Source organism: Ceratosolen solmsi, unplaced genomic scaffold (genome assembly GCF_000503995.2).
Source record: "Ceratosolen solmsi marchali unplaced genomic scaffold, CerSol_1.0 scaffold6, whole genome shotgun sequence".
Classification (NCBI taxonomy): domain Eukaryota; kingdom Metazoa; phylum Arthropoda; class Insecta; order Hymenoptera; family Agaonidae; genus Ceratosolen; species Ceratosolen solmsi.
This window is the reverse complement of record NW_011948414.1, coordinates 9,915,953-9,942,857: the sequence shown is the minus strand read 5'-3', so window position 1 is coordinate 9,942,857 and position 26,905 is coordinate 9,915,953. Positions and strand designations below refer to the sequence as shown.

At 28.3% G+C, this 26,905-nt stretch overlaps 2 protein-coding genes across 4 annotated transcripts in view; one reads left to right on the top strand and one right to left on the bottom strand.

Moving 5' to 3' along the window:
• The first annotated feature begins 6 nt into the window (after positions 1–6).
• On the top strand, positions 7–14,687 carry east (enhanced adult sensory threshold). 2 transcript variants are annotated; one of them, XM_011506919.1, is made up of 14 exons: positions 7–449; positions 1,116–1,562; positions 2,034–2,771; positions 4,012–4,299; positions 6,009–6,289; positions 6,643–7,379; positions 7,795–8,623; positions 9,091–9,166; positions 10,100–10,362; positions 10,550–10,702; positions 10,989–11,308; positions 11,625–12,389; positions 13,063–13,640; positions 13,941–14,687. In XM_011506919.1, the coding sequence occupies exons 1-14, from the start codon at positions 20–22 to the stop codon at positions 14,294–14,296; spliced, it is 6,261 nt and encodes a 2,086-aa protein (XP_011505221.1). In that variant the 5' UTR covers positions 7–19; the 3' UTR covers positions 14,297–14,687. The 2 variants fall into 2 exon arrangements, with proteins under 2 accessions (XP_011505221.1, XP_011505220.1); XM_011506918.1 differs by having other exon boundaries at positions 7,792–8,623.
• A 6,787-nt stretch (positions 14,688–21,474) lies between these two features.
• verm (LDLa and CE4_CDA_like_1 domain-containing protein vermiform) overlaps positions 21,475–26,905 on the bottom strand; it is a 13,164-nt gene continuing 7,733 nt past the window's right edge. The window contains exons 4-8 of one of the 2 annotated variants that reach the window (XM_011506917.1): positions 24,873–25,022; positions 23,830–24,183; positions 23,126–23,393; positions 22,463–22,763; positions 21,475–22,037 (exon numbers count right to left, since the gene is read on the bottom strand). In XM_011506917.1, coding sequence (XP_011505219.1) covers positions 21,804–22,037; positions 22,463–22,763; positions 23,126–23,393; positions 23,830–24,183; positions 24,873–25,022 — 1,307 coding nt within the window. In that variant the 3' untranslated portion in view covers positions 21,475–21,803. The remainder of the gene's footprint in view (positions 22,038–22,462; positions 22,764–23,125; positions 23,394–23,829; positions 24,184–24,872; positions 25,023–26,905) is intronic. The other variant, XM_011506916.1, reaches the window with a different exon arrangement.

Below are 26,905 nucleotides of genomic sequence, written 5' to 3'. Positions count from 1 at the left end.
CAATGTGGGTGGAAGTGAGATGGCATCCAGGGAGAAGAGACCCCTAGCGCCTTCGAAATCCAAACAGAAGGCGAATAATGATAGCAGCTCGCTGCCTGCTGCCGACAACAATCGAAGCTGTACTAAGAAATCAAAACTCTTGCCAAATCCCAGAACACAGTTAGCTCGTGATATATTCGAGGCCGTGGCGACGGGCAGCCAGTTACCGGCAAAGCTTGAGGCGAGTTTGCCCCGTAAGCGGGTTCTTCAGACAGCCCTCAAACGTAAGCAGAAGGCAAAAAAGACGCTTATAAAGGTCAAGCAGAAGGTACCGATTAAAGCCCTCAAGAGAATTGCTGATGCCAAGAAGATTTTGAATAGAAAGAAGAGAGCAGTAAAGTCATTAGCTCGGCAGTTGACAATTGACAGTACTATAGAGAGTAGTCCTGAATCAGAGGAGACGAAAAGTAGTAAGGATGTGTTTTTTATGTGAAGTACGTGTCCCAAATCGACATTAAGGTTTCTTAATTAACTGCGAAAATTGCAATCTAACTATAGATTAGAAATTGTTACTTTAATCAAGAATTGGGACTGTTAATTTAGTAGATTGGAGCGTAACATTTTTTTTTAATTTTCTATTTCATTTGATATATTAAATTTAAGTAACTTCGTTAATGAAAATTTATTTCATTAAAAGAAATAAATTTAAGTTCTAAAACTTAAGTCTTTTTATTAAACATTTTCAGTATTTTGAATTGACCATTAAGGTCCACTAATACTTTTTATTTATTTATTTAATATATTAAAATTTAATGAACAATATATTCTTTGGTATTATTAAAGACATTAAGAAGATTCATATTATATTATTTAACATAATTTGTGGAATGAATTATTATTTACATAAGTATAGATGCGGTATTATTTGTTTGGGTTTGAACATTCCTAGAATTATTAAGAAGATGTGAAAATTTTTGCTGATGCTTTGAATTTATAATTAGATTAAGTGTCCGTAAAATATTTTAAATTAATTTATGAATAATACTTTATCAACTTGATAAGTAATTCAAATTTTAAGAAAATACTGATATTTGTAAGGCTGTACAGATGACTATAAAGTCAATAAAATTTTTAAGAGTATAAAACCGCCAAAAAGTCAAAAGTTCCTGCAAAAATTAGCGAAGAAGCGGAGAGTGAGACTCTGGACAAGAGCAGTCCAAAGTTGGGCAAGAAGATTATAGAGTCTTCTCCAAAGAGTGCAAAAGGTAGCAAGGCAGCGGCAGCATCAGTAGTACAAAAGAGGAACGATAGCAAGGAAAGAGATCTAAAGGTTAAGCGAAGTTTGAGTAAGGAACCAGAAGATCTAAAGCAGGTGAAAACAGAGTCAGTTAGTGATAACTCTTATGAGCTTACAATAGAGGAGGTCATAGCTTCTTCGATGCTCGTTGGACCTGAAGTGGTTAAGGGACAACAGTCTGCTTTGGAAGGTGAATTAAAAGGGAAGAGGATTTTAAAAAATATAACTATCAAGAGAAGTTTGAGGAACGGAAAACTTCGCCAGTCTTTATCAATAATTGAGACAGGTATTAACACTATTTAATATATTTTAAAGAAATATCTTCAGGTGTATTTTGCTATGAAAAATTATTGCATCAGACTAAGGACTGCTCTTGTAATCATAAGAAAATATTTTAATATTCACTTTATTTTTATGAAAATAGTATTATATTGTCAAATGCTTTTATTTATTAATTAAATATGTAAATTCTTTAAATAAAAGTGCTTGGAATAAAAGTGAATATTTCATGCATAAAAGTAGACATTTATTCCAAAGTATTAGAAATTTATTTAAACAAGAGATAGAGAAACTACTATATCTTATATCAAAGAATCTTTAAAGAACCTAAATACAGCTATGTTTATGTAAACACAAAAGTAATATAAAATTAAAAAAAAAATGTTAATAATTAGATAGTTAGAAGTAATCTTAAAACTAACTGACCGGGAATTATTTTCCCTTGGATGCATATAAAACCAACTTTTTTAATGCACAGAATCTGATCAGAAGAAGATTTCCGCCATGTCGGAAACAAACGTGGACAATGGTGTAGAGACAAAGTCTGCCAGTTTGTCTGACAGCGTTGACGTTAAGGACAGCAGCGTTGTCATAAAAAGCGAGTCGAGCGACAATTCGTCTACGACCAACCACGTGAGCGACACACCGGATATCGAGAGAAACAACAACGGTTGCGAGGGTGGCGAAAGTGAACGAATAGAGGAAATCGGACCAACGCTGCGCTCTAAAACGAAGGCACGCAATTCAGATAGCAATAGCGATGTTAAATCTGTTGATAGCGATGTCAAAGTCGAGGATAATAGTCGCAGCGCTGTGAAAAGTGAGTCAGACGCGATAAAAAAGGATCGACTTTTATCAAAATTTGTCGAAACGAGAAGTTCTACTGGAGCTATAAATAATGCACCTAAGAGTCGCAGGAGCAGTCTAAACATCGACATGAGGCGCACATCGTTGTATACAAGTGGTAGCGACAAAATTACAGTAGATGGTGGATCAAAGTCACAAATCGATCAAATGATCGATAAAATTAAACTGACGATTGCCAAGACGATTGAGAGTAAAATCTACAAACCAGATAATAAAGGCTTGATATTAGGCAAGAGCTTTGAGGTGCCTAAAATCGAGGAGATTGTGGCACCCCTCAGCAATGATACGACGACGCCAAAGCTGGAGGACGATGCTGAGGAGGAAAAGCCGAATGTATCTAAGAGCAGAGGTGAGAGGAAATAGTTTTGATTGCATGACGATGGGAACATTTGTGAAAGTTGATGGATTTTTATTTTTTGGTATTGTTGACCTCTACATCTAACTGTGCATGAAACAATATTCTTGCACTTGTTTAGAGTAATTGTTAATTTTCAATATAAATTACAATCTCATTATAAAGATTTTGTGTTATAAATGATAATGCAAATTTGTTACATAAAAGTTACTGGGCATTAGAGCATAGAAAATCATTGAGGGGAGATTTTAATATTTGCACGATAATATATGAATTTTTGATTTTAATATAATTCTATAAAAATTAAGGATTTCACGAAGTCATACTAACAGATAATTTTTTAATTTCTCAGTAGATACTAACAACAATAATAATATTAACAAGAACATGTATAATAACGTAGTATAATTAATAAATATATTTAACAGTAGTAATTGTAGTGGTAATTACATGCCCTCACCCTTTAAAAATAGGTCATGCAAGAGATTATACACATTGTCCATAATATATCAAAACATTTTTTTATTGTTGATTTGAAAATATGTTTGTTTGAAGTATTATTGAAATTTATAAAATGATAAAATGTATGTTACATAAATGACTATAATTTCAAATGCTTATTCGTACAATAGATCGATTGTAGTGAAACTATATATTCTTTACTTATGAAATTTGCACTAATGATAAATAATTATTGAATTATAAAAATTAGCGCTTAAATTTATTAAAATAGTAGTCAATTTTAAAAAATGAAACGATGAACGTATTCCATTTATTTATTAATTTTTTTAAATTTTGTTATATATAATTCTTTTATATTATTAATATAAAAAATATTTGTATGCATATACAGATTATAGTGTAAGCAAATACGTGGTTCAGAAAATCATTTAATTAGGTGATGTAAATATTTTTCGTTTAAATTAAAGTTTAAATAATAATCTATTAATTTTTTTCAAATTGTAAAATATTTCAATATATTATATATAAATCCTGATGGATTATATTACTAGTAAGTATGAATGTACAGTCAGGTATACATAAAAATAAAAATGAACCTAATTTATTGTATTTGATATAATTTTTAATTACTTAAACGAATAGTTCAATAATATTAATACGTTGAATGAAGTTTGTAGATTAATTTATAATTTGATATTTGATTATTTATTTATACATTATTCTATAAAATAAAAAAAGACATTGGATAAATATTCTTATTTTGTCGTTGAAGAATTAAATACGGGAATCGGCCCGAGTACGGCGAAGAAGGAACTGAAGGTGGAGGACGCGGAGAATTCGGTGCCGAGGGTGGCCGATACTGCCAAAGAAATCGAGAAACTAGTCATGGGCGACATCGAGCCGGCTGAATCCCAGCCGCAACAAGAGAAGAGTGAACAACCGGTCGACGACAATGATGCCTCCGTTGGCGTCGAGTTGGAGGATGCTTTAAAGAAGGACGAGCAGATAAACGACAAGGGGAGTCAGCAGAGTGCAAGTACAGAGAATCTCGATGATTCTGGTAAGTGTTTGTGCAACTTAACTTCCTTCTTACATAATGTGCAAGAATTTCTACTATTTTTTAAGAAGTAAAAGGCATACGACTTTCTACTTTTCACCATAACGTTGAATTGCAAAATCTATTGCATTACACAAATCGATAAAAATGACTCAGTACTTTTTATATTTTCTATGAAGTTTTAGTAATTACATCATGTAATCGACTTTTTTGATTTTCATTAAAAATCATATCGATAACAAATAATATTTAAATATAATTTATTAAATTAAAATTTTTTTTTAATATTTTGTTTAATTAAATCTTTCCAAAATTTAATTGATTGATTTTATTCAATTGTGTTGATCAAGCATAATTTTCGAGAAAATTATTATCGAGTGTTTTATAATTTTACAAAGAAATTTAATATTTGTTACAGATTAGTTATCTGTAAAAGTAAGCGTTGACGTATCATATTTTTAATTCATACCATTTATTATAAATTTATTGGAACTTAAAAAATTAACTTAATATTTTTAAATTATCAAAATATTTGTTTACTGGGCTATTGCAATTGATTAGTTAAATAGGAACGTATGTAATGCCACTTATATACATATTTTTTCTTCCAAATTAAGTTTTAAGAGTACTAAAAATCAATAAAATATTACTAGAAAAGTTTTTTTAGAAAAACTCTAAAAAAGTTTTCTTTTTATTAATTACATATCTTATAATCGTATGTGATTTGAAAAATATTTGTAACATATTATATTCTACGTATAAAATAATTATAAAATATGAATTTATTTATTTATTTATATCTATGGTGAATTTTCTATCGTACATATTTTAGACGTAATATATATATATATATATATATACATTTCTATATAAGTGAGGAATGTGCACACGTATGTCCAATCATACATTTAAGTGTGAGTGAAAATCTATAAATAATCATTTATGATTTCTAATCATTAAATTTTTATTTTATTAAATATACTAAAAATTATAATCTATAATCCAATTTGAGTTCAGAAAAAGCCTTTGAACTAAACCTTTTCTTTATTTTATTAATTTTTAAAAAATTGTATAAAACAATATTATTTTGATTAAATTGAATTTAAATGTACTTTAGTTATTAAACTAGAATATGCGTAGATACTAAAAATAAAAAGTTCTTACAGTTTTTATAAAAAAAAAAGAAAGCTCTTATAAAGTGAGAGCTTCATTCGATGTTTTTGCATTCTTTATTTCTTTTCCTCTTAATTTAAGATTTTATTAAAAAATTACTTTGTGAAAACAAAAAATACATTTTTTTTTAAATATCTAAAGTTTTTATTTGTGATGTAAGTGTAACTGTAATGTTTAACTTTTTGCAAATCAATAATTTTAAGATTTTATAATATAGATATATAAATTGCATACTTATATTCGGAGAATTTTTTCATTGAGTCTAATTAAAATAAAATTAATTTTGCAAACGTTTGTTTAAAATATTTTAGATATACAATATACGCTTAAAGTTTATTTATTTATTTTTAAGATAATAAAAATATTTATATTATTTTTGTTTTTTTTTGAAAAGTCCAGAATAAAATAAATGCGTTTATAGATGTCATTTATTAAGAGAAAAATATATGAACTTTTCGTAAAGTTGAATATATCGGTTAGAACATATAAATTTTTGATGTTAGAATAAAAAATATATATGATAAATATTTAATTATTAGGAAAAGACTCGACTGTTAAGCAGCCCGATGACGTAAAGAAATCTGCCTCAACATGCTCAATACGAAAATCTACAAGAGCAACAGTGGCAAAGTCTTCAAATGTTTCAGAAGTAAAAAAATCTATGAGTACGCAAGATATTTGCAATGAATTGGAGAAACTTGATGAAGAAGAGATTAAAACACCGGAAAAAGAAAAAACCTCAATTTTAAATATTAAACCTGAAGAAAATGGGGCTAAAGCTACCGAGGAAGAAACATCTAGCGAAGCTTCTAGCATTAAAGTAAAATTTATATTTATTAGTCAAATAATATAGTACACTTTAAATGAATTTCTGATTAGTTTCTAAACTTGTAACTACATAGTTATAATATAAAATTTATTAGAAATATTATTATTTGGTAATGGAGATATTTGATTCCATGTCATTCTTGTAATAAATAGGATAAAATTCATAGTTTTTTTTTCAATACACATTCTTAAACTTTGATTTAAAAATTAAAAAGTTCTAAGAATAAATGTTACAAATGTTAAAAAAATTAGAATAACATTATTGTTTATCATAACCATTGAAAATAAATACTCATAAAATTGTTTAATTCACATGTGTAATTAAGGATATTGTTATTGTTTCAGTGTGACACAGATGAAATCGAAAATAAAGATCTAACAGAAGATTCAACAGATGTAGATAAGGTTGATGATGTAATTACTCCCGAAATTTGCACGGAAAATGAAAAAATAGAATGTGAAGAATCTAATGGATCTGAAAAGAATGAAGAGACTTTAGAAAGTTTATCTATGGAAGTTGAAAGACTTGTTGAGGCCGATGATAATGAAAAGACGACAGAAAAAATATCCGAAATTACGGAAAATGAGGGCTCATCTGACGTAGAAATGCGATTAATGATTGACGAAGAAGTTGCAGATTTAGCTCATGAAGAATCAGATTCGAAAAGTTCTGAATTACAAATAAACAATAATAAAGATGGCTGTGATGAAAAAAATTGTACTGAAAGTCCCGAAGATGTACAGAAAAACGAACCTGAAGTAGAATTTTCAAATGTTACACAAGAAAATAAAGAAACAGGAATTATTTCTCCAAAATTGATAGTATCTGATGATAAACCAAAAGATACTGTTAAAACGAAATTAACTGAGATCGATGAGGTTGAAGAACAAAAAGAAAATAGACGAGTTCTCAGAACTAGGGCTGACAAACAGAAAAAAGTCGAAACAATCAAATCTGGATCTACTTCAATTCCTCTTGCTCAAGACAAGTCTGAAGTAAAAGTAATAAAGATCGATGATACTATCATTTCTGAAGTGCCTTTAATAACTTCGCAGAATAACACTGAATCAGACAATACTGGGTAAGAATGTACATTATGCATATATATATATATATATATATATATATATATATTGATTTGAATTTTCTTGAAAATATAGTTAATTATAAAGTTATTTTTAATATTATTTATAGACAAATATAAAAATAAAAAATTTTATTCAGTTTTTATTCTATTTTAATCATGAATTCTAACAGTTCAAATCATGAATTTTTTTATTTCATATTTATATTACATTAACATTTACACGGGTACATTAAAAAAAAAAAAAAAAAAAATATTATTTCAATGCTTTTATTTTGGGATAATTTTTAAAGTATTAAGTTTTAAATATAATCTAATCACAAAAATTCAATAAAACATTAGACTAACATATCAAATTCATAAAGTTAAATAGTTAAAGTAAAAAAAACTTGTGTGATTATTATTTAAGTAGTAACCAAAGTCAAGCATCAACCAATGAAACAACTGATTTGATGGAAGCAACTGCAACTATAAAAGTAGAAGTGGAGGAACAACATGAACCGCAAATCCGAACTCGACGTGGTAGAGAAGCGAAGAAGCCACCACAAATCCAAGTTGTAAAGGGCAAACGTGGACCAAAAAAACAGGAAACAAAAAAAATTGAATCGCAGCAACAGAACAAAGAGGAAACACTGCTGGATAATGAAGTGGCTAAAATTAACGAAAACGATCGATCTTCGGGTTATTTAAAAACAGATGAAAGTTTGCGAGGATTTTCGGCGAATGCCGGAAGTAACGCAGAACAGCAAAAGCTAGAAGTGCAAGAAACAAAAGGTCGTAGTAAATCTGAAAACGATGTACGATCTACCAAATTAACTAACGACATATTAAAATCTGAGAGCGCGGACCTTACTTCTTTAGTAGAAACGGAAACCACAGATACAACGGAAGTGACGGAACCGATTGAAGTTGAGTGCAAAGGGACCATTACAAAAGATTCAGATGAAGCGTCAACTTCCGGTGAATCCTCTAGCAGTGTGGAAAAAATTTTAGAAACGCCCGAGGACAGAGCAAAAAAAGAGGATATTCTAAGGCAATTAGGCTTGGAATCATGGCAAAGAGTAAAGGAAAGAAAGGCGAAAAAGGAACAGCAATATACTGGCACGCTTAAGACGATAATTAGGTTACAAAAGGAAAAAGAAGGAAAGAAGAGGTCTAGATCACCACTGAAAATGGTACTTAAACAACAAGGACGAATGGATGGAGAAGAGTCTTTCGATTTTTACACCATTCAGAAGGAGGTGAGAATATTGTCAGAGTAATTTATATACATAAACACGAGTGCGTATAAATGCGTGTGTGTGTATATATATATATATATATATGTATACAGAATGCGGAAAGATTTTTACAACGTAATCATGTAAATTACTGTGCTATCGTGATTAAATATTAAAATCTCCAAAAACTTGATGTATAATTTAATTTAAATAAAATTAAATATAATGAATATATATAATATATATAAATATATATATTAATATAATAATATTATATATAAATATATATATGAATATATATAATATATATAATGATAAAAAATTTTGCTTTAATAATGTATCATAATTGATTTTGATTTTTGTCTTTATATAATTTCTATTTATAATTTAATTATAGTATTAATTTTGTTTTCAATAGAAAATTAAATATAAATTTGGATTTTATTTAATAGAGCTTTAGTAATATGAAATATAATTTTCTTTTGCAGTTTGGAAGCAGTGGTTTGGTCGATAGCAGTTCTGGTGCGAACCGAAAGTTACCTACTAACCCCAGACACTCTTGCGGTAATCTTGGTTGTGGGCATAACTACATTTTTAATCAAAACCCATTCCCATTGCTTAATAAATTACACACTATGATTACTGGCATTAAAAAAATACTTTCTGCATGATAGAATCTACATATTAATCATATTAACATTAACATACTTCATTTTAATTAAGATGTCACACAGTTTAAAATTTTAAACATTATTAAGAAGTTGGTATAATTATATTAACTATATATCATAATTAAAATCAAGATTTAATTTGATTGAAGTATTATAGTTATTAAATTATTTTTTTTAAATAAAAAGATTATCTAAATATTACAGGTTGTGAGGACATGTAACAGTATCTTACATAATCTATAATTCACTGAAAAAATATAAATATGTGTTATAAATTAAAAATTTTTTTTAAATAATACTGTAAAATTTATCTATGAATGAAAATTTATAAATTAGTTAAAACTTATTAATTTGAAATCACTTTAAAATATAAATTTAAGTTTTTCTTTCAAGTTATAAGATGTTTTATATTATTCTATTTTTAATAATTTTTCTTTTATTCATATGCTGCATTATCATACATTCGAAATTCAAAAATGACTTTCACGCTTCTATTTGTAAATAATGATTAAAATTTTATGAACAAAACACCTATCAAAATAGTCATGGGTATATAGTTAGGTTAAAAAGTATCTTTTATATACAAAATTTAATTACAACAGCAAATATATTTTTGAAGTCCAATAATATTTTAAATAAAATTTGTTTTAATTATTAAAATTCACTTCATTATTTTATAATGAAATGTTATGAAATATATTTTTATAAATAAAATATCTTATTTTTATAGAAAAATAATGTATTTTTTAAATCTGAAAATTATTTGTAATGCCCATGATTTGATATATTTATTTCCAACTTTTTATAATCATGTGGTTATTTTTAGACGAAGATAATGATGATGCACCATTGAAAGATAGACAGTCCCTTGTTATTCCTGAAAAATCCTCATCCTTTTCAATTCATCCGGGGCGGCTTTGCGCTGACAATTGCTGTTACTGTCATGGGAAGTTTGGCTCCTTGGACACTCCCATGCATCTTGCACAAATGAAATCAGACGAAAGGAGAAAAAAGATTTTGGAAAATGAAGTACATTTAACAAAGGACTCGTGTCTTTGTGATGCTTGTTACCGACACGTTGACAGAAAAGTATGCGTAGTTTTTAGCATTTTTATTTATAAATACATTAAATAATGAAATTATCCCTATTTACATGTAGAGTAGAAACAATTTGTAAATTTGATTGATATATTATTTGGTTACTTTTATATATTTGATCCATAGTATTATTTGAGAAATTATTAAATAAATGATATTTATAAAACATTATTTATAGGCAAATATGAGCCCTACAAATATGCAATTAAAACCACAACGACAACATAGACAATCCATAATGGGATGTATGGCTCGTAATTGTTCGGAATCTGCTAGACATCATGTAAAGCGTCGATGGCTTCTTAAAATCAAACCTAATCTAAGGAATCAGGCAAGTACTTTTTGCAAGTTATTGAAAAATTATCGATGATTTTCAATATCTGTTTTAAATTTATATGTAATAATAATTAAAAGACGTGTTTTTGTATGATCGATGGAATTACATCAATATGTTTTTAGTACATTCTTTGTGATAATAAATTTAAATTTCGTTAAGTTTGAGAACGTGTAATTAGAGAAATAAGATTTTTAGTTATCTACTTCAGATTTCAATTATTTCATTAACGCGTTGTTCATTATTTAACAAAAATTTGAAGTACCGGCTTATTTTATAATAGGTGGACATTAATTGGGAATCAACGCAACATAATCTTATGACATTTTGTGGTACACATTATACCAAGATTGAACGGTTTTTAACTTGCACGCTTTGTAAGCGACGACTAACGCGTAATTATACATATCCACTTGGATTGACGGCCACATCGACCGAGGAGCTCAATAAACGTCTTCGACAACAGGGCATACCCGCAGCAATGGTGGTGAATACTTTCGTGTGTAGATTATGTCGATATTTCACCAAGCTGTATCTAAAAAATAATGATTTCGAGAATATGAGTGACAATAACAAAGACTTTCATAAAAAATACAGGAAAAAGTGAGTATTATTTTTACCTATATTATTCTAATTTGAGAAATATTAAAGTTAACAGTCATTTTTTATATATAACTCAATATGTTGCAATTATTGTCTAATTATTTTCTTTTTATTCAAAGTTGAATTTTAACTTTTTGGAATTATAATTATGTTAAAGTAATTTTATCAAAAGTGTGTAAAAAATATATATGTGCACGACTCAAAGCAGAAAATTAAATATTGACATATTATAATCATATGTAGTAGTATTTTTTAATTTTCTGTTAGAATACAGATATTAGTATAACTCATATATAAAAATTTTTATTCTTTCTAGACTTTTATACTATCACGATATCGATGTGCCAGATAGTGAAGAAGAAACGGACTCTTCTAACCAAATTTCCAAAAACAAAGAAAAAGGCCGACCTCCTGGTACTGTTGGCAGGAAGCCTAAATGTGGATCGTCAGGTATCAAACTTCCTATTTCCAAATCACCGGATAATATGGAGAGCCACTCTACGAGTACGTCGGAGAAATCGAGTCCTGAGCCTCCAAAGACTGAGTCTGGTGAACCCGAGGCGCACATCAAGGGTGAAGCTGGTAGTTCCGCGGATGGTCGTTTCTTAGGTATAGAAGGCGCTATTGAGAAATTAAAGAAGCGCAAAGCCTTGGATACAGGCCATGGTCCTCGAAATTTATTGAGCAGTGTAGCCGAAGTGACCAGTAACGGTGACAATAGTGCTAGGGACGTCGTTGAAATCCTCGCCATGGATAAAGAAGTGACTCTTACGAGATTGCCGAAGAGGCCACGTTTAACCAATAATAATACGACTAACGACATAACACCGGTAGTGCAGCGACTCGGAGCAAACCCCTCGATAAGTGTACGTACACTCTTCCCCGGAGAGGAAGAGATGAGTCTTCACGCGAACGTGGAATTCGGTAATGTGAGGGAAGTAACGCCCCAAGGGTGGGAGAAGTGTGCGACTATGATTCAATATGATAGGGACACAAAAATGTTGTGGCAAGAGTTACAAAGGCCGTATGGTAATCAGAGCAGCTTTCTCAGGCATCTTATATTATTGGAGAAATATTACAGGTGAATTTAAAATAAAAATCTAATAGGCTTAAGTGTAATAAATATGTAAGATAAATGTTTTGTATACAAAATTAGTTTAGCGTATGTTCAGATAATAATTTAAAATAATTTTCAAAGTCAAAGTTTTATAAAATGATTTATTATTTAATATTAATAAAATTGTTAATAATAATTGACTATTGTATAGATTAAATTAAATCATATAAAAGAAAAGAAGAAAAATAAATCAGTGTACAATGTTTGATTTATTAATTTTATGTAGATAAAATACTTAATAGAATAAATATTTTACATATAAAAATTAATTTTTTATAATGAACTCAAAAGTCCACCAAATTTTATTCATAATCATCAATTTGTTATCATGTTTGACAAAAACAATTATTTTTATTTATGGGACTATGTACTGATACATCTGAACAGAGTACATTAAAATTAATAAATCGTTTATCTAAAATGAATTAAATTATCTTTGATGGATAAATTGTTAGAAATACATGTTGTTTGATTATTCAATATAAAAATAAGTTAATCGTGTAGGAATTAGAATATATATATATATATAAGTTAATAATCCTGACAACATGTATTTCCATATAAATTTTGCTGTTTGTCTTGTTCGATAAAATATATAATGTCTTGTTAATTAGTTAATCTTATTAACTTTCTCTAGGTCTGGTGACTTGATATTGGCGCCAAATGCTTCTAGGAACGCAATAAATTACTCGACTTCGGTGCAGAATCGTTTAATTTCGTACGAAGGTCCAGAGAAGCCAGAGGAGCTGATTATCGAAGCGCCTACTATAATGGAGCACAGTAGCTCACGTCGTCTAAGCGGTGGTTACATCCTCGAGAATCGTGAGCACAGGTCGTCCTCCATTAGTGCCTCGGCAACGAGCAGCAGTACTTCAAGTTTCGCCAACGTAGCGGCACAATTATCGAAGCTCGATGCATCATCTCGACCGATGAAACTCACTCCTGGTCTATCGATAATTAAAAAACCACCACCGAACTTGCAGCGACTCAATCTTGGTAGTGGTAGTGGTGGCCTTGGCGTTGGTGGTGTAAATGGAAGTGCGAAGAGGAAAGAATCGTTACCTGTACAGAAAGGAGGAGCAAACGCGAGTCTCACGACGCCTGGTGGTAAAGTTTTTCAGTTGACAGAACCCGATTTCAAGAGGCTACAGAATCTTAAAAGACAGAAGCAAATGAATGAAAGGCAAACAACCTCAAGTCCTAATAGTGGTTCAGGTATAATAATAGATTATTTTGTTTGCTTTAAAACGTCTCCATTCGATAATTGAATTGAAAATAATGTCAATAGTATTTGTTAAATTAATCTTACTTATATACTTATATATTAAGAAATGGTTTCAATTTCCAAATTAATAGACTAATTAATTGCATGCATTTTTTAATGCTTTTTTTTTATTTTTTTTTTTTAATATTCTTTCTACATAAATTGTATTTATTGCGTTAGACGTTGTGTACTGAAAGTACAACTGAAAATGATTAAAATTGTTGATCATTGAATTTTAATTAAATTTCCAGGAAGCTCGAGTTCACCACCTAGTAATTATAAGAATGCAACGTCATTAGCCGCACAGTACCAGAAAGCCCAGCAACTTGCAGCCCAGTCACAATTCCAGAAGCATTTGCGCATGCAACAGGAGATGCTTAACCAACGCAGCCGCGGTGATTTCGAGCCTCTTATTTGCGATATCCGCAGTCTTGCAAATGAAAACACACCAACGCAAAATCTCATCAACAACCTGAATTTGCCAAAGTCAATACAGGTTACGACTAAGGCGCCAACGGCTACGAGTACACCTATTCCTATTCTACCGAAGATACCTAAGAGCCTGACGGTGATCCCGCAGACGGTTGCTAGAACCCAAGACAAGTGATACCCGCGAAGGAAGAGGCGGTCGATTGCCGCCTCGAGTCGGGATTTTTTCTTTTACGGTTCTTGTGACCATCGTGGATGAAGATATTTTCACTTGTGTGTGTTCCCGCTCCCATTATCCCACTTTTTTCGACAGAGAGAAAAAAGAAGTGAGTTCTTTTTAAAAATGTAGGAGCAACCAAAGCTGTGTTGATAAACTGAAAAAGTGCCTAATGAAAGTGACTTAAGATGTGAAAATTTATTGAATTTTTTTGAAAAAGAAGAGATGCATCTCGTCGTTTTTTAATATTATTATTTTTTTTTTCGTACTGAAGTTGAAGATGATTATGAACCTTTAAAGGAACGTTTAAAGGAATAATAGTTTGAACGAAGAATTTTTAAATATTCGTACGTAGCGCCATTAAAAACTATATGTATCATATATAATTACTACAGTTTTTTCTTAAAAAGCTTCAATACTGCCTCTCTTATGATTAGTAAAAATTTGTAATTATTAATTATTGAGTTTTTAAGGAATATTAAAAATTAAATGAAGCAAATCAAACTGACGTAGTAACAGCTTGTGCATTTTAACTTTTACAAAAATATCTCGCCCATTAAAGAATTGTAAATTCTTCGTTCATCTGTTCAAGTCAATACTATCACTGACCTATTAGCAACTATACACAAGCGACATGCCTTTTTCTTTTGTTGCTTTAAACGACGATGTATACATATGTGAGATAAATAAGGACAACAAATAAGAAAATGGAATTAACGAAAACTAATTCTCTTTGATGTGATATGTGATTTAAAACAGAAATAATAAGGCGAGAAACTCTTTCAAGCTAAAGGAAAGATACGAAGTGCAGAAAGGGCCTTCGGCGCACGGATTATTGTCTCGTATTGGCGACCGAATCTCATAGATATTTTATGAGAATGTTCCTCGGGAGCCGAAGATTTATCATCATCATTATTTTTATTATTATTACTATTATTATTATTTTATTATTTTTCATGCACTTAGGCCTGCGAGATAATCAGTTATAATATTAAAAAAAAAAAAAATCATGCACTGTTACCGTGCTACCGGCTACCGTGACAACTACGATGATAATATTTGTAATTATTAATCAATTAATGGATTTAATTATTAAAAGTAATGAAGCAGAAGAACGCGAAATTAAGCAACATCGTTTATTATAATTAACTGTAGGTCACGCGTTGAGCTTATTTATTACGTTATATACTATTGTATACAACTGCATTGTACATAATTGAACCGATTATAGGTTTTTAGTTTAACAATTAGACGTTTACCTTCATTCGAGTGTTGAAAAGTTCATTTCTTTTCTTCTTTTCATTTTATTTTATTACGAGTTTTATTTTTTAAATAGGAATGGAAAGAGAAGAAACGCGAACGCAAGAAGATGTAATGATATTACTTCAAAAAATCACAAAAATTAAAAAAAAGTGAATGGTTGAAAGCATTGCATTAAGAAAGTAAAATGAAAAGCGATACTTTCAATTTTTCTTTCAATTGAAGCTTTTCGTTAAATTATTGTTTTGCGTGTACATTTTCAGCAAATGTAAAAGAAGTTTACAATATTTCAAGTTTTTTTTATCGATACATTAAAATATAAAACGCGTTTTACCTTTGAACAATATTGTAAAGTTTATAACATTATTTTTACTAGTTAAAGTATGTAATATTAAAATATTATTTTTATTATGACTAGTTTATTTTAATGACTAGAATGATTTTTATATCCGAGTGTGACGTAAAATTGGTGATTTTTTTTTTTTGCAATTAAAATTATTTTCTATTTTTACCAAATCTTTACAATACATTCTAAGTATTATAATCCTCATTTAATATTTAGTCTCTTCTATTATATCATTTTATTCTAGAATTTATTTTCCACTTTCTGTAAAAATATCATTCCGTTTCTCCTCTTTCTTCTCTTGTGTAAATATAATGATTGATGTATGTGTTTTGCTATTTGCAAACTCGAAACAAAACACTTTTCGACGAATATTCGAACTCCGAAAGTGGAGAATGTATAATGAAATTTGAAGATACAGAAAAGAAGACAGAATTAAAGTTTAATATGAAAAAGGGGAAAATGTCAACACTATATATAGTAAATGGAAATATAATAACAAAAGGTACTTGAAGGTACTCTATATATATACATGCTCTATTTTATTAAGGATATTTTTGATATATTTATATATAAATATATGTATATCGAATTTAGAAAGAAATAATAATAAAAGAGGCAAGAATATTATTAAAGAATGGACTAAGAACGAATTGAATAAGAGAAAGTATAAATAATAATAGTACGACGTCGCATTTTTGATAAAAAATATATAAAAGAGAAAACTACACGAGAATAGTTGATGCATGTTGAGATGGAGGGATGCCGGGCGAGATTTATTGTTTTTTTAAAATTCCCGATACAAATGTTAAAATACTTCGTATATGTTAAAAAGAGTTGAATACTCTTTAATTTTTATTTTAATTATTCGTTTAAAAGGATTATTTTCTTATACAGCGAGATAACTTGGATTGCAATAATTGATATATTTATAATTATATTTATGTGATGTATAAAAACTTAAATTTAAATAATAATATAGCAAACTTTGATCAATATATTATCTGAATTTTTTTTATATATGTTTATAATTTTGTTTCAATATACAATAGCCTTATATAAATGTAAGAATAATATTTTTAATTTTACATTATAATATTGAAGAGCAAATAAATAATATTTTTTAATGAATATAGTAAAATTTCTGTTTTTCTATTATGTATCATTTGTCTTATCTGCACCATTTTACAAAAATATTCTGTGATACTTTTAAATCGAAAAAAAGAATATAAATATTTAAATATTGTTCATGGCCAGTATCAAATAGAATATTTGATTAATATTAAAATTATAATGTCTTTATTCAGTACGATGACTGAATTTTATATTATAAAAAATAAATTTTATGCCTAACAGAAGTAAATAAGATTTCTATAAAATTTTGTCAATGTTCAAAAAATAATTCTTATACAATATTATAAAAAAAGGATAGTAAGTTGTTAAATGAATAATTGATCGATGTTAGAAGAACAATTAAATTAATACTACATTTAAATGTAATATTTATCCTATGTTACATCACGTAAATTTGTAATAAATTTTGTATAATTAATCGATTTTATTAAGCATCATATATGAATGATGAAGTTAGTTAATCGTTCTTGAACTCTCAATTACAAGTTATTTCGTTAAAATTAAAATAGTAATTGAAACACTTATGCAAAGGAAAATATGCATGTCGCTTTAGAAAATGAAATTATGAAAATTTTACAAGTATTACTTGAGGAATGTGAGTAGTTGTGATCATTCATTGCCAGACGGGTAACCAATTTCGTCCCGTTACTACTTTCAAAATATCGGGGACTCGCCTGTGCATCTCTCGGTGCATCCTAAATAAACATTGAGTGAAAAATTATTGCTTCAAATTCAACGTTGTTATTAATGTTTGCTTACATAATTATATAATTTAATAACAATAAAATTAAAAAAATCATTAAAAATATAGATTTTTATCTTATTCTTCACATTAAAATAAAATACTCAGTTTAAAAATCATTGATAATTATGATTAATATAAATTCTATCTCTCAATAATTAAAATATTTTTTATTGGTAATGAACTTATTATAATAGTTTTTTTTAATCCATCTATTTATGTTATTACATTCAAATTTATAAGATTATATGAATTTTGTGTCAATAATTTTTTCTTGGTGAAGCATATAAATAAAACTCCAGAACAAAAAATGAAAATAGTATGAGGCACTCTGTTTAAGTTTAAAGAGTTCTATTTTTCTGGTGGAAGAGAGTTTAGAATATCAATTTAAATGAAGAAAAGGAGAATACAGAAAATTATATTCAACGGTCAACACAAAATAAATTGATATTTTAAACTCGTTAATATGAATATATAGTGGAATGTCAATCTGCAATTTATAAAGAGAAAATGTTTGGTAAATCTTTATGGAATTGATTTTTCTTACTAATTTACTAATTATCTTTCAATAATAAAAGTTTTATATTAAAGTAATTTGTGGTAAAATATTTCTCTGTATTTTTCGATTTATTTATATAAATTTTTTAAAGATTTGATTAACAAAAGAATTTCTTTATAATGAAATTGAATTATCTAATTTATTTTAATAAATAAGAAGGATTATGAACAAAATTTCAATTGGCCATGCAAAAATATTAATTCTGATAATGTTTTGCCAGATTTATTTCCTTTAAATGTATAGGTATATCTAATTAGCGACAAATTTAATGAGATATTGAAAAAATTTAAAGTTTATTTTATGAAGCAATAAAATTTGTATGGAACTTGTTATATAGCTGACGATCGAAGACTCTTGAGTGAATATTTTTGTTTACTTTTTTTTTTTTTTTTTTCACGTGTAAATTTCTTTCCTCTCGGGTTATCAGGTTAATCAACTGTGCTTCTGTACTTGATATGTAAATACATTCGCCCGACTTGGAAAAGTTGATGAGAATGCGTTTTCTGTTTATATTATGGATCTTTATATGTAATATTTATATTAATTAAGATCGTATATTGGTGATTAATTGTAAATGCGAACATTATGTCTATTGATTTATTTTATTTTTATAAATTATTTTATAAATAAAATAAATTAATTGTAAACGAAAAAATGAATGATTGATCATATTGATTTTTAATAATATATTAGTATGTAATTGTGTAAAAAATTTTCATATAACGTGAATTTAGTAAATTGGCTTGTACGTATTTTAAAGTTATGTAAAGAATAATGAGTTTACTAGAGTCTGTATACGATTTTGTTCATAAAAGCGAGTCGAAAAAAAGTGAAATTAGTGCCTTTTCTATTACTGCGACATTCAATTTGCTCTCTATTTATAATATAATTTTAAAATAATATATTGAATTTCACTTAATTATATTTTCCAATATAAATAATCCATTATAAGAAATATCTTGATGTTCAATAATAAGTATTTAATTTTAAATGTTCATTCTCTTAATTATTTTATATAATTAAATTTAAATACAGGTTGTTACAATTCCTTAAGTAAATGATTTTATCGATGATATCTTTAATAAATTTAGTATTTATAATATATTTGAAATATATAATTATTAAAGTATATTTTTAGAATGCTATTTAAAATTAAAAGATAATTATATTGAAAATTAATTAGGAGTGGAATTTAAGTATACAATCCGGAATAGAAAATGTATTTAATAAATTATTAATTTTTTATACTAATTAATTCATTTTTAATATATTCAAATAATATTGCTGACATGATAAACATTATTTCGATTAAAATCAGGAAATGACATGAATGAGTATACGAAAATTTCGTGCTTCGAAATATAACTTAGTCAAGTATTTATATACGAAAATAAGATATCTGATTAGGACGTATCGATTCTAATTAATCACAAAAAAGTGCTTTTAATGATTGAGAATAATTAAGCTATTATCTATACAAAATATTTAACCTATGAAAACAAATTATGCGGACATTGTCTATTGGCAGAACCAAAATTAAAATGTAAAAACGCATTTCGTGGACTTTTCAGAGTGGGCGAAGGTAATTTATTAAGCATAAAAATATATTTGTTTACACATACTGTAATTTTGTGTACACAAACTATTTGTGCAAGTGTGTGTAGGAGAGAGAGGGAGGAGAGAGAGAGAGAAAGAGAGAGAGAGAGAGAGAAAGAGAGAGAGAGAGAGAGAGAGTGAGAGAGAATTTAATAAAATATGAGGTGGGAGTAAATTTAGATACACTCAAAAATATGTCGGCGATACAAGTTAGATAGATAGAGATAAAGGTAGAGATAAATAGATGAAAAGAGTGAGATAGATGAGAACAGAGGAAGAGAGAGAGAGAGAGAGAGAGAAAATTGTCTATGCGAATTTAATAATAATAATAGCAAGGATGAGAGAGAAAGATCTCTCATTTTCTCAGCGTTATGTATATGTGTATCTTGGCGGACGCGGCGCCTCCCTGCAGTTACGATTATTATTATTATTATGTTATTTAAATTAATAATTAACACGTTACTATCTTATTATAACAAGCCTTTGTTTATTTAGTTATAAAAAGTGTATTAGGTTATTTAGTTCTCCAATCCTTTGTACATATTCGCAAGACTTTAATAAAAGCGCAAAAAAAGAGAAAATGAATACGTCTGGCGACATAATTATTTAGACTTTTTATTTTAATACATCATACATCAATCCTTAAACCGTCTTTATTAAACCATTAAAATTATAAGTGTTATTCATAAATCGATCCGATTTTTATTATTGTTGTAGTTTTGATAGTAAAAAGAAATTTTCGAAACTTATAATTTAATAAGATTATATATATATATTTTTTTTTATTATAATACAACTTTTATGATATATTAAAATTTATTTTAAAAAATGAATAAACAATTCCTTTTATATTTTTGATTATTCAATTCTATAAAAGTACTGCAATAAAAACATTTAAATAATTGAACTTCATTTTATTATTTATTTTGCTCTTTATTTGTTTCAATATAGTTACTTAATTTATATTTTATTTGAATACAAAATTTGGATTTTTTAAGATATGAGTTTATGTAAGGAAATGAATACATATTATTTGGATTAAAAGAATAATATAAAATTTACATAACAGATTGGCGTGATATTAAATAAAAAATTCTAGGAATAAATAAATAAAACGTTTTGATAAAGATGTAAAATAAATATGATTTTATTTATTTTAAATCAATTGGAATATTACAAATTCGTACAACAATACGATATCAGAATCACATTAATGTGTTTTACTTTCCATTCACTCATTTTTATACAGTGTAATATAAAACTAAATGTTTAATTCAATGCATATAAAAAAAAAAATCAGGACTATTAATATATATATATAGATTGATGGTAAAATACATTCATAGTCAATTATGCAAGCTGGCTTGCAAATATATGTAAATAAGATAAATTTTCATTATAATCAATTCACCGAAAAACTCTCATTTATTTATATTTTTCTAATAGAATATTATAATTCATTATTAATTTCAATAATACGCTTAATAGTCATGAAGTTTTTGGTGAATACAACAATTTTTGTGTTATTAAAATTTCCTTAAAATCTCATAAAATTTGAATATTTACAATTTAATGAAACAGGGACTATTGTAAGGAATTCATCTCCAAATCGAGAATCAATATTAATACGGTGAAATATTTCTATTGACAGTTAATATGATATGATTTTCGATACTGTCATTTAGCAAAATAAAATAATTATGGAGAGGCAAAAAACAAAAAAAAAAAAAAAAAAGAAAGAAAATCGTGCAAGTCACACGACGATGTAATGGTATAGCGACAGTGTATCAGAATGGGCGACGTCGAAATGATTTTTTTCTTGAACTTGAGCGGATCACTTCTTAACGGAAAAGCCATCTCCTGTAGGATCGAGTAGCCAGGGGTAGTTATTGGGGCACTCCATACAGGTGAATAGACGTAGAGTCTCGCCAGGTAACTCCCGAGTGGTGAGTGGACAGGCATTGGGCAGGGAGCAGTAGGGTTGTCCCTTCTCATCGCATTTTTCTTTCCAGGCATCGAAATCACGAAGCCCCGGAACCTCGGTTGGCTCTTGCATCCACTTGAGTACCTGAGATACGATGACAATTTTGGAATTTTATTTAAAAAGCGAACCCTTAAAGCCAAACACTATCGTTCTTATCGTGTGACAAATCAACTCGATCGCTCTGGATTATGCATTTCTTGTAAATTTATGTGTAAAAATCGAAGTTAAGATTTAAAAACTTCTTATTTGATTAAATACGTATGCGATCTATTATTAAATAGCAATAATTTAAAAGCGATTAATAAATGAGTATATAATTAGACGCCATAAGAGTAATGTAATAATTATTTGTACGTGTGAGCTTATATGAAGATTTAAGTAAATTTAACTAGCATAATTAAATTAAGATTAAAAATTACATTGGACGCTTACGTATAAATAAACAATTAAGTTAAGCTAATTATTTATTAAATATTGATGTTAGAGAACAAATAATAATGTTTCGTTACCTGCACCATGGTGACGAAGTAGGTATCGGTACGCTGAAGCATTTCTTCGATAAATTTAATGAGCTCCTCTTTGAATTCTTTCTTGCTCTTCAACCACGAGGCGTGGAAGTGTAGGCCGAGGGGAGCTCGGTTGGTGTTAAGATGACGATTGAAGTTGTGTCTTAGCAACCTAGCAAACTGCTCACCAGTCTGAATATTCGAGCATGAGTCAACCATGTGACAACCGGGTAGAGATTCATCGAATGTCGGATCGTCTCGGCGGTCAAGTTCGTTCATCACGATTTCCCAAACTGGGTGAGATCTGTAATTGGTAGTTATCTAGTAGCCTTGGTTTTGCGATATTATAGTAACTTTGTATTAACTAACGTTTATATAGAAATGCCGTAGCACTGCAAGTATTATTTAAATTTATTAGAGTTAGCATGATTTTTTTATTTTTAAAATTATTTCAAAGGAAAAACGATTAATATGATTTTAATTTATATCATTTTACTTGACATTAATTTAATAGTTTTCTAAATATTTGAATTTTTTTTTTTTTCTTAACGGATATAAAAAAATCGTGTAAATTTAATTTATTTTTTATCATTATTTCATTATTTTATACTTGTTTTAATGATTATTATTTTCCTTACTTACTAAAGAATACGATGAAATACAAACCTGGACGGACAGTTTCCACTGTTACCGTTGCACTTGTGCGGCATACGGAAGTATAAGGTGTAGGGCCAAATAGGTACGCGGCCCAAGGAGGCGGTGATGGATGCATCGTAATTAAAGAATTGATCGGCCATCATTTCAAATTGCTTGTTACCTCCCACTCGTAAATATGGGGCTCGGACTCCGATTATAGAGCTGTCGGTGATATTAGCGAAACGCTCGACGATCAAACGGGCTCCGGCCATCTCAGCCAACCAATCGTCGTACGAGCCTTCGTTAAATACATAATCAAACAATATATATATATATATATATATATATATATATATTTAGCGCGTTTCATTTAACTTAAAGATGATATGTGTATGGCACAGTGATTGAGTACTGTCATTTTCATTTTGTAAACAACCATCGTTAATACAAACAAAAAACAAACAAAAAAAAAAAAAATTAATTTTTTTTTTAACAATACGTCGAAAATATGCAATTATCGGTCATTGTTGATAAAAAATGTAAAGGAAAAAAATTAACGTATGCTCGAAACCTAAAGTGGTTTTTAAAAATCTTTAAAATCTATCTCTAGAAATATTGAATTTTAATGACTGTGTGAAACAAGAAAATTTCTCGAAACATTACGAGGTATTAACGCAAACGTACAATTTCTTGCCTACAATATCTTGAAAAAAGATAAAGAAGAAATAATTTACCAAGCGTCCAGTACTGTGGATCGTCTTTGTGCGTGAGCGAAAATACAGCAATTTCGTGACCCCGCCTGTGTAAATCCTGCACTGCCGAATAATTCGTGTACTTGTGCGAGACGAAGAATGTTCCACGAATTTGACAGCCATTGGGATTCATACGGTGGCCATTGAACACTTCGTCATATAGGTCAATGTTATCGATATTAACGGCGCCATTGAAGGTGATTGTAATCATTTGCGGCACTTGTTGGGGCTCAAGGCCGCCTGGTATTCGGGTGCCATCGGCGGAGCAATGGCAGTCGGGTAAAACGCATTGAGTTGGGTCGCAATCGGGTGCGCGATTCGGATCTGTTTCTACGGCTGTTGATCAATATGTTTACTTTTATTTGAGACTTCTTACAATTTAATATAAATATTTAGTAAAAAATTGTGTTTTTCCCCAGTTCGAGTTCGAGCTGATGTATTACGTATGTAAATTTATGTAGGTAAAGTTTTTCGTATCAAGTGATTGAAAGCGCCGATGTTATTTCAATCTTAATATTTCAAGTTCAAAACCTAAATGATCTTATATATATATATATATTGTCTATATTTTAAATATTGATAATTATTTAGGTTTTGAATTCTTCATAGTTATATCTTTTATTGGTTGTTAAAAACATTACTTTTTAAACTTAAATTCTAAAATAAACTAGCAAAAATAATTTTAAATTTGTTATTTAAAATAAATTTTAATTTGATACAGCGTTTGTATAATGATATCATTATTCTATATTAATCGATCATTACAATTTTATCTTCATCGCAGATTAGCGATTTATTTTAGTTTTTACTATGTATTATATCGTATGATCAAAACAGTATTTGCATGATTCGGTTATTATTGAAAAATTCTTGCGTTTAATAATATTGTACTTAAAAAAATATTGTTTATACACATAGTGTAACTTTAATGGCATAACCACATATCGTACCACGAGTTATTACAACAATCATAGTCACAAGTTTTTTAATCTGTATTTAGAAAATATTGATAGAACGAAACTTACTGCAGGCATTTTCATCGGACTCGTCCTTGCAGTCTGGTTTGCCATTGCAGAATAATTCTTTATCGACACACTCACCATTACCACAGGATAATTTGCCTTCAGGGCAGACTGGTTCATCAGTTTTTAAGATTGGCAGGACTTTACGCGGCTCTGGAAATTGTCAAGTACGAAATGTAATAATGCATACGTCGACGTTTTGAAGCTCGAGCGACACTTGAGACAGATTAAATTAAGACCAACAAACAACTATTTAATAAAAAATTTTTATCCTTATTCACCGTGTAAATGAATAAGCCGGTTGTTTTCTTTTATTATTGCTTTATCTGCCTTAATATTAAAAATTTAATGAAATATGTGAATTTAATTATTTATCGATCATTACGTTTATGTTAAATCCTTTTATAAATTGAATTGTATCAAATTAAGTTTACTTGTAATCGAGACTTTAACGATACTTTATGTATTTTATTACATGTTTTTCATATTTTGGTAAATACCATAATCATTATTGTATTTGTAGTTGAATTTTTTTTTTTTTTTTTAATAATGAAACTCAATAATGAAAAATCACTTTTTTGAAAATTGACGACGATTATTTCACTAATTGTAATAATCTTTTATAGCAATTTACAAAGCAATTTACAATAAAATTCTCTTTGTGATGAAGCGCTTACTCGAAAACAAGTACACTTCTTATAATTAAATATATTTACAATATGTAACAGATCATTAAACATTTGTACATATAGGCTTATCATTATAAAATAGCTCCTCCCCAGTGTGCACAAAAGTCATATAATAGAATTTCGTAATCTCGATCGTCCTGTGTATGGTTACGTAACTTGTCAAAAATTTGTTTCGTGCGTGTCGTCAAAATGCAGAATGCTTTGGTTTTTGTTTTTATTACAAATGAAATGCATTGAATGGTACCGTTATTAAATTTATTAAATATATTTCGTGATATTTTATCGATGTCAAAAAAACAAAAAAACAAAAAAAAGAAAAATTAAATAAAGTATCGTGACGCTTGAAGGAATCTCTTTTTGGTACATTCTCGTCGTCGATGCACGCCTACATATATTAAATCGAACGCAACAACTGTTATTATCAATAATAATCAGAATATATTCTTAGTTTTTATTTCTTATTGCGTTCGAATCTATAATATATATTCAGACATGTGAATTCTCAGGACAGACATTGAAAAGTATAAATAGAAAAAGAAGGCGGATTTAGGTAGAAAGAAACTATAGATAAAATGAGATACAAATGTAATAGTATTAAACATTTAAGCGATTGAAATGTTTTAGAGAAAAAGATTATATTATCTGTGATAAAAAAGCATAATATTAGATGTTAACAATTTAGAGTTTCGTAATATTTATGTAATAGTGGGCGTTAAAAACAATGTTACGTAAATTATATTATCAATTTTCAACTAATATATTTTTTTTTTTAAATTTACATGAATCAATTTTTTAATTTATTAGTCAAAAGTGTGAAATTGATAGTTTTTAAATGAAATTAAGAAATTTTCTTTCACTATACTTATATTAAATACTTATGTCTTAGTTCGATAATCTTAATATTTAAAGTTGTATTTTGAAGTAATAATCACAAGATTTACAAAAAAAATTCATTTATTATATAATGAATTAATGAAATTATTTATTGACAAAATTCTCTAAATTAAAATGAGCAATTTTATTGATTTTTTTTTTTTAAATATTTGAATTATATTAATTTGATGTATTTATTTTAATTTGATAAGAAATAAGTTATTCAAGTGATAAAATTTCGATGTTTCTAAAAAATATTTCAAGGGTGTAAAAGGAAAGTATACAATGCACGGGAAAGAAACTTTTCCTGTTGCGATCGAGTTGGTACTCACTCCATAAAAGAGAAGATTGGGAGCAGAGAACCGGATGGAATGATATTGCGAAGAAAACGAAAACAGTAGTAAATATAAGCAATGAAGTTATCGTTTTCATTCGTTTGAACCGGTACGATTTTTATCTCTCCCTCTCTCTCCC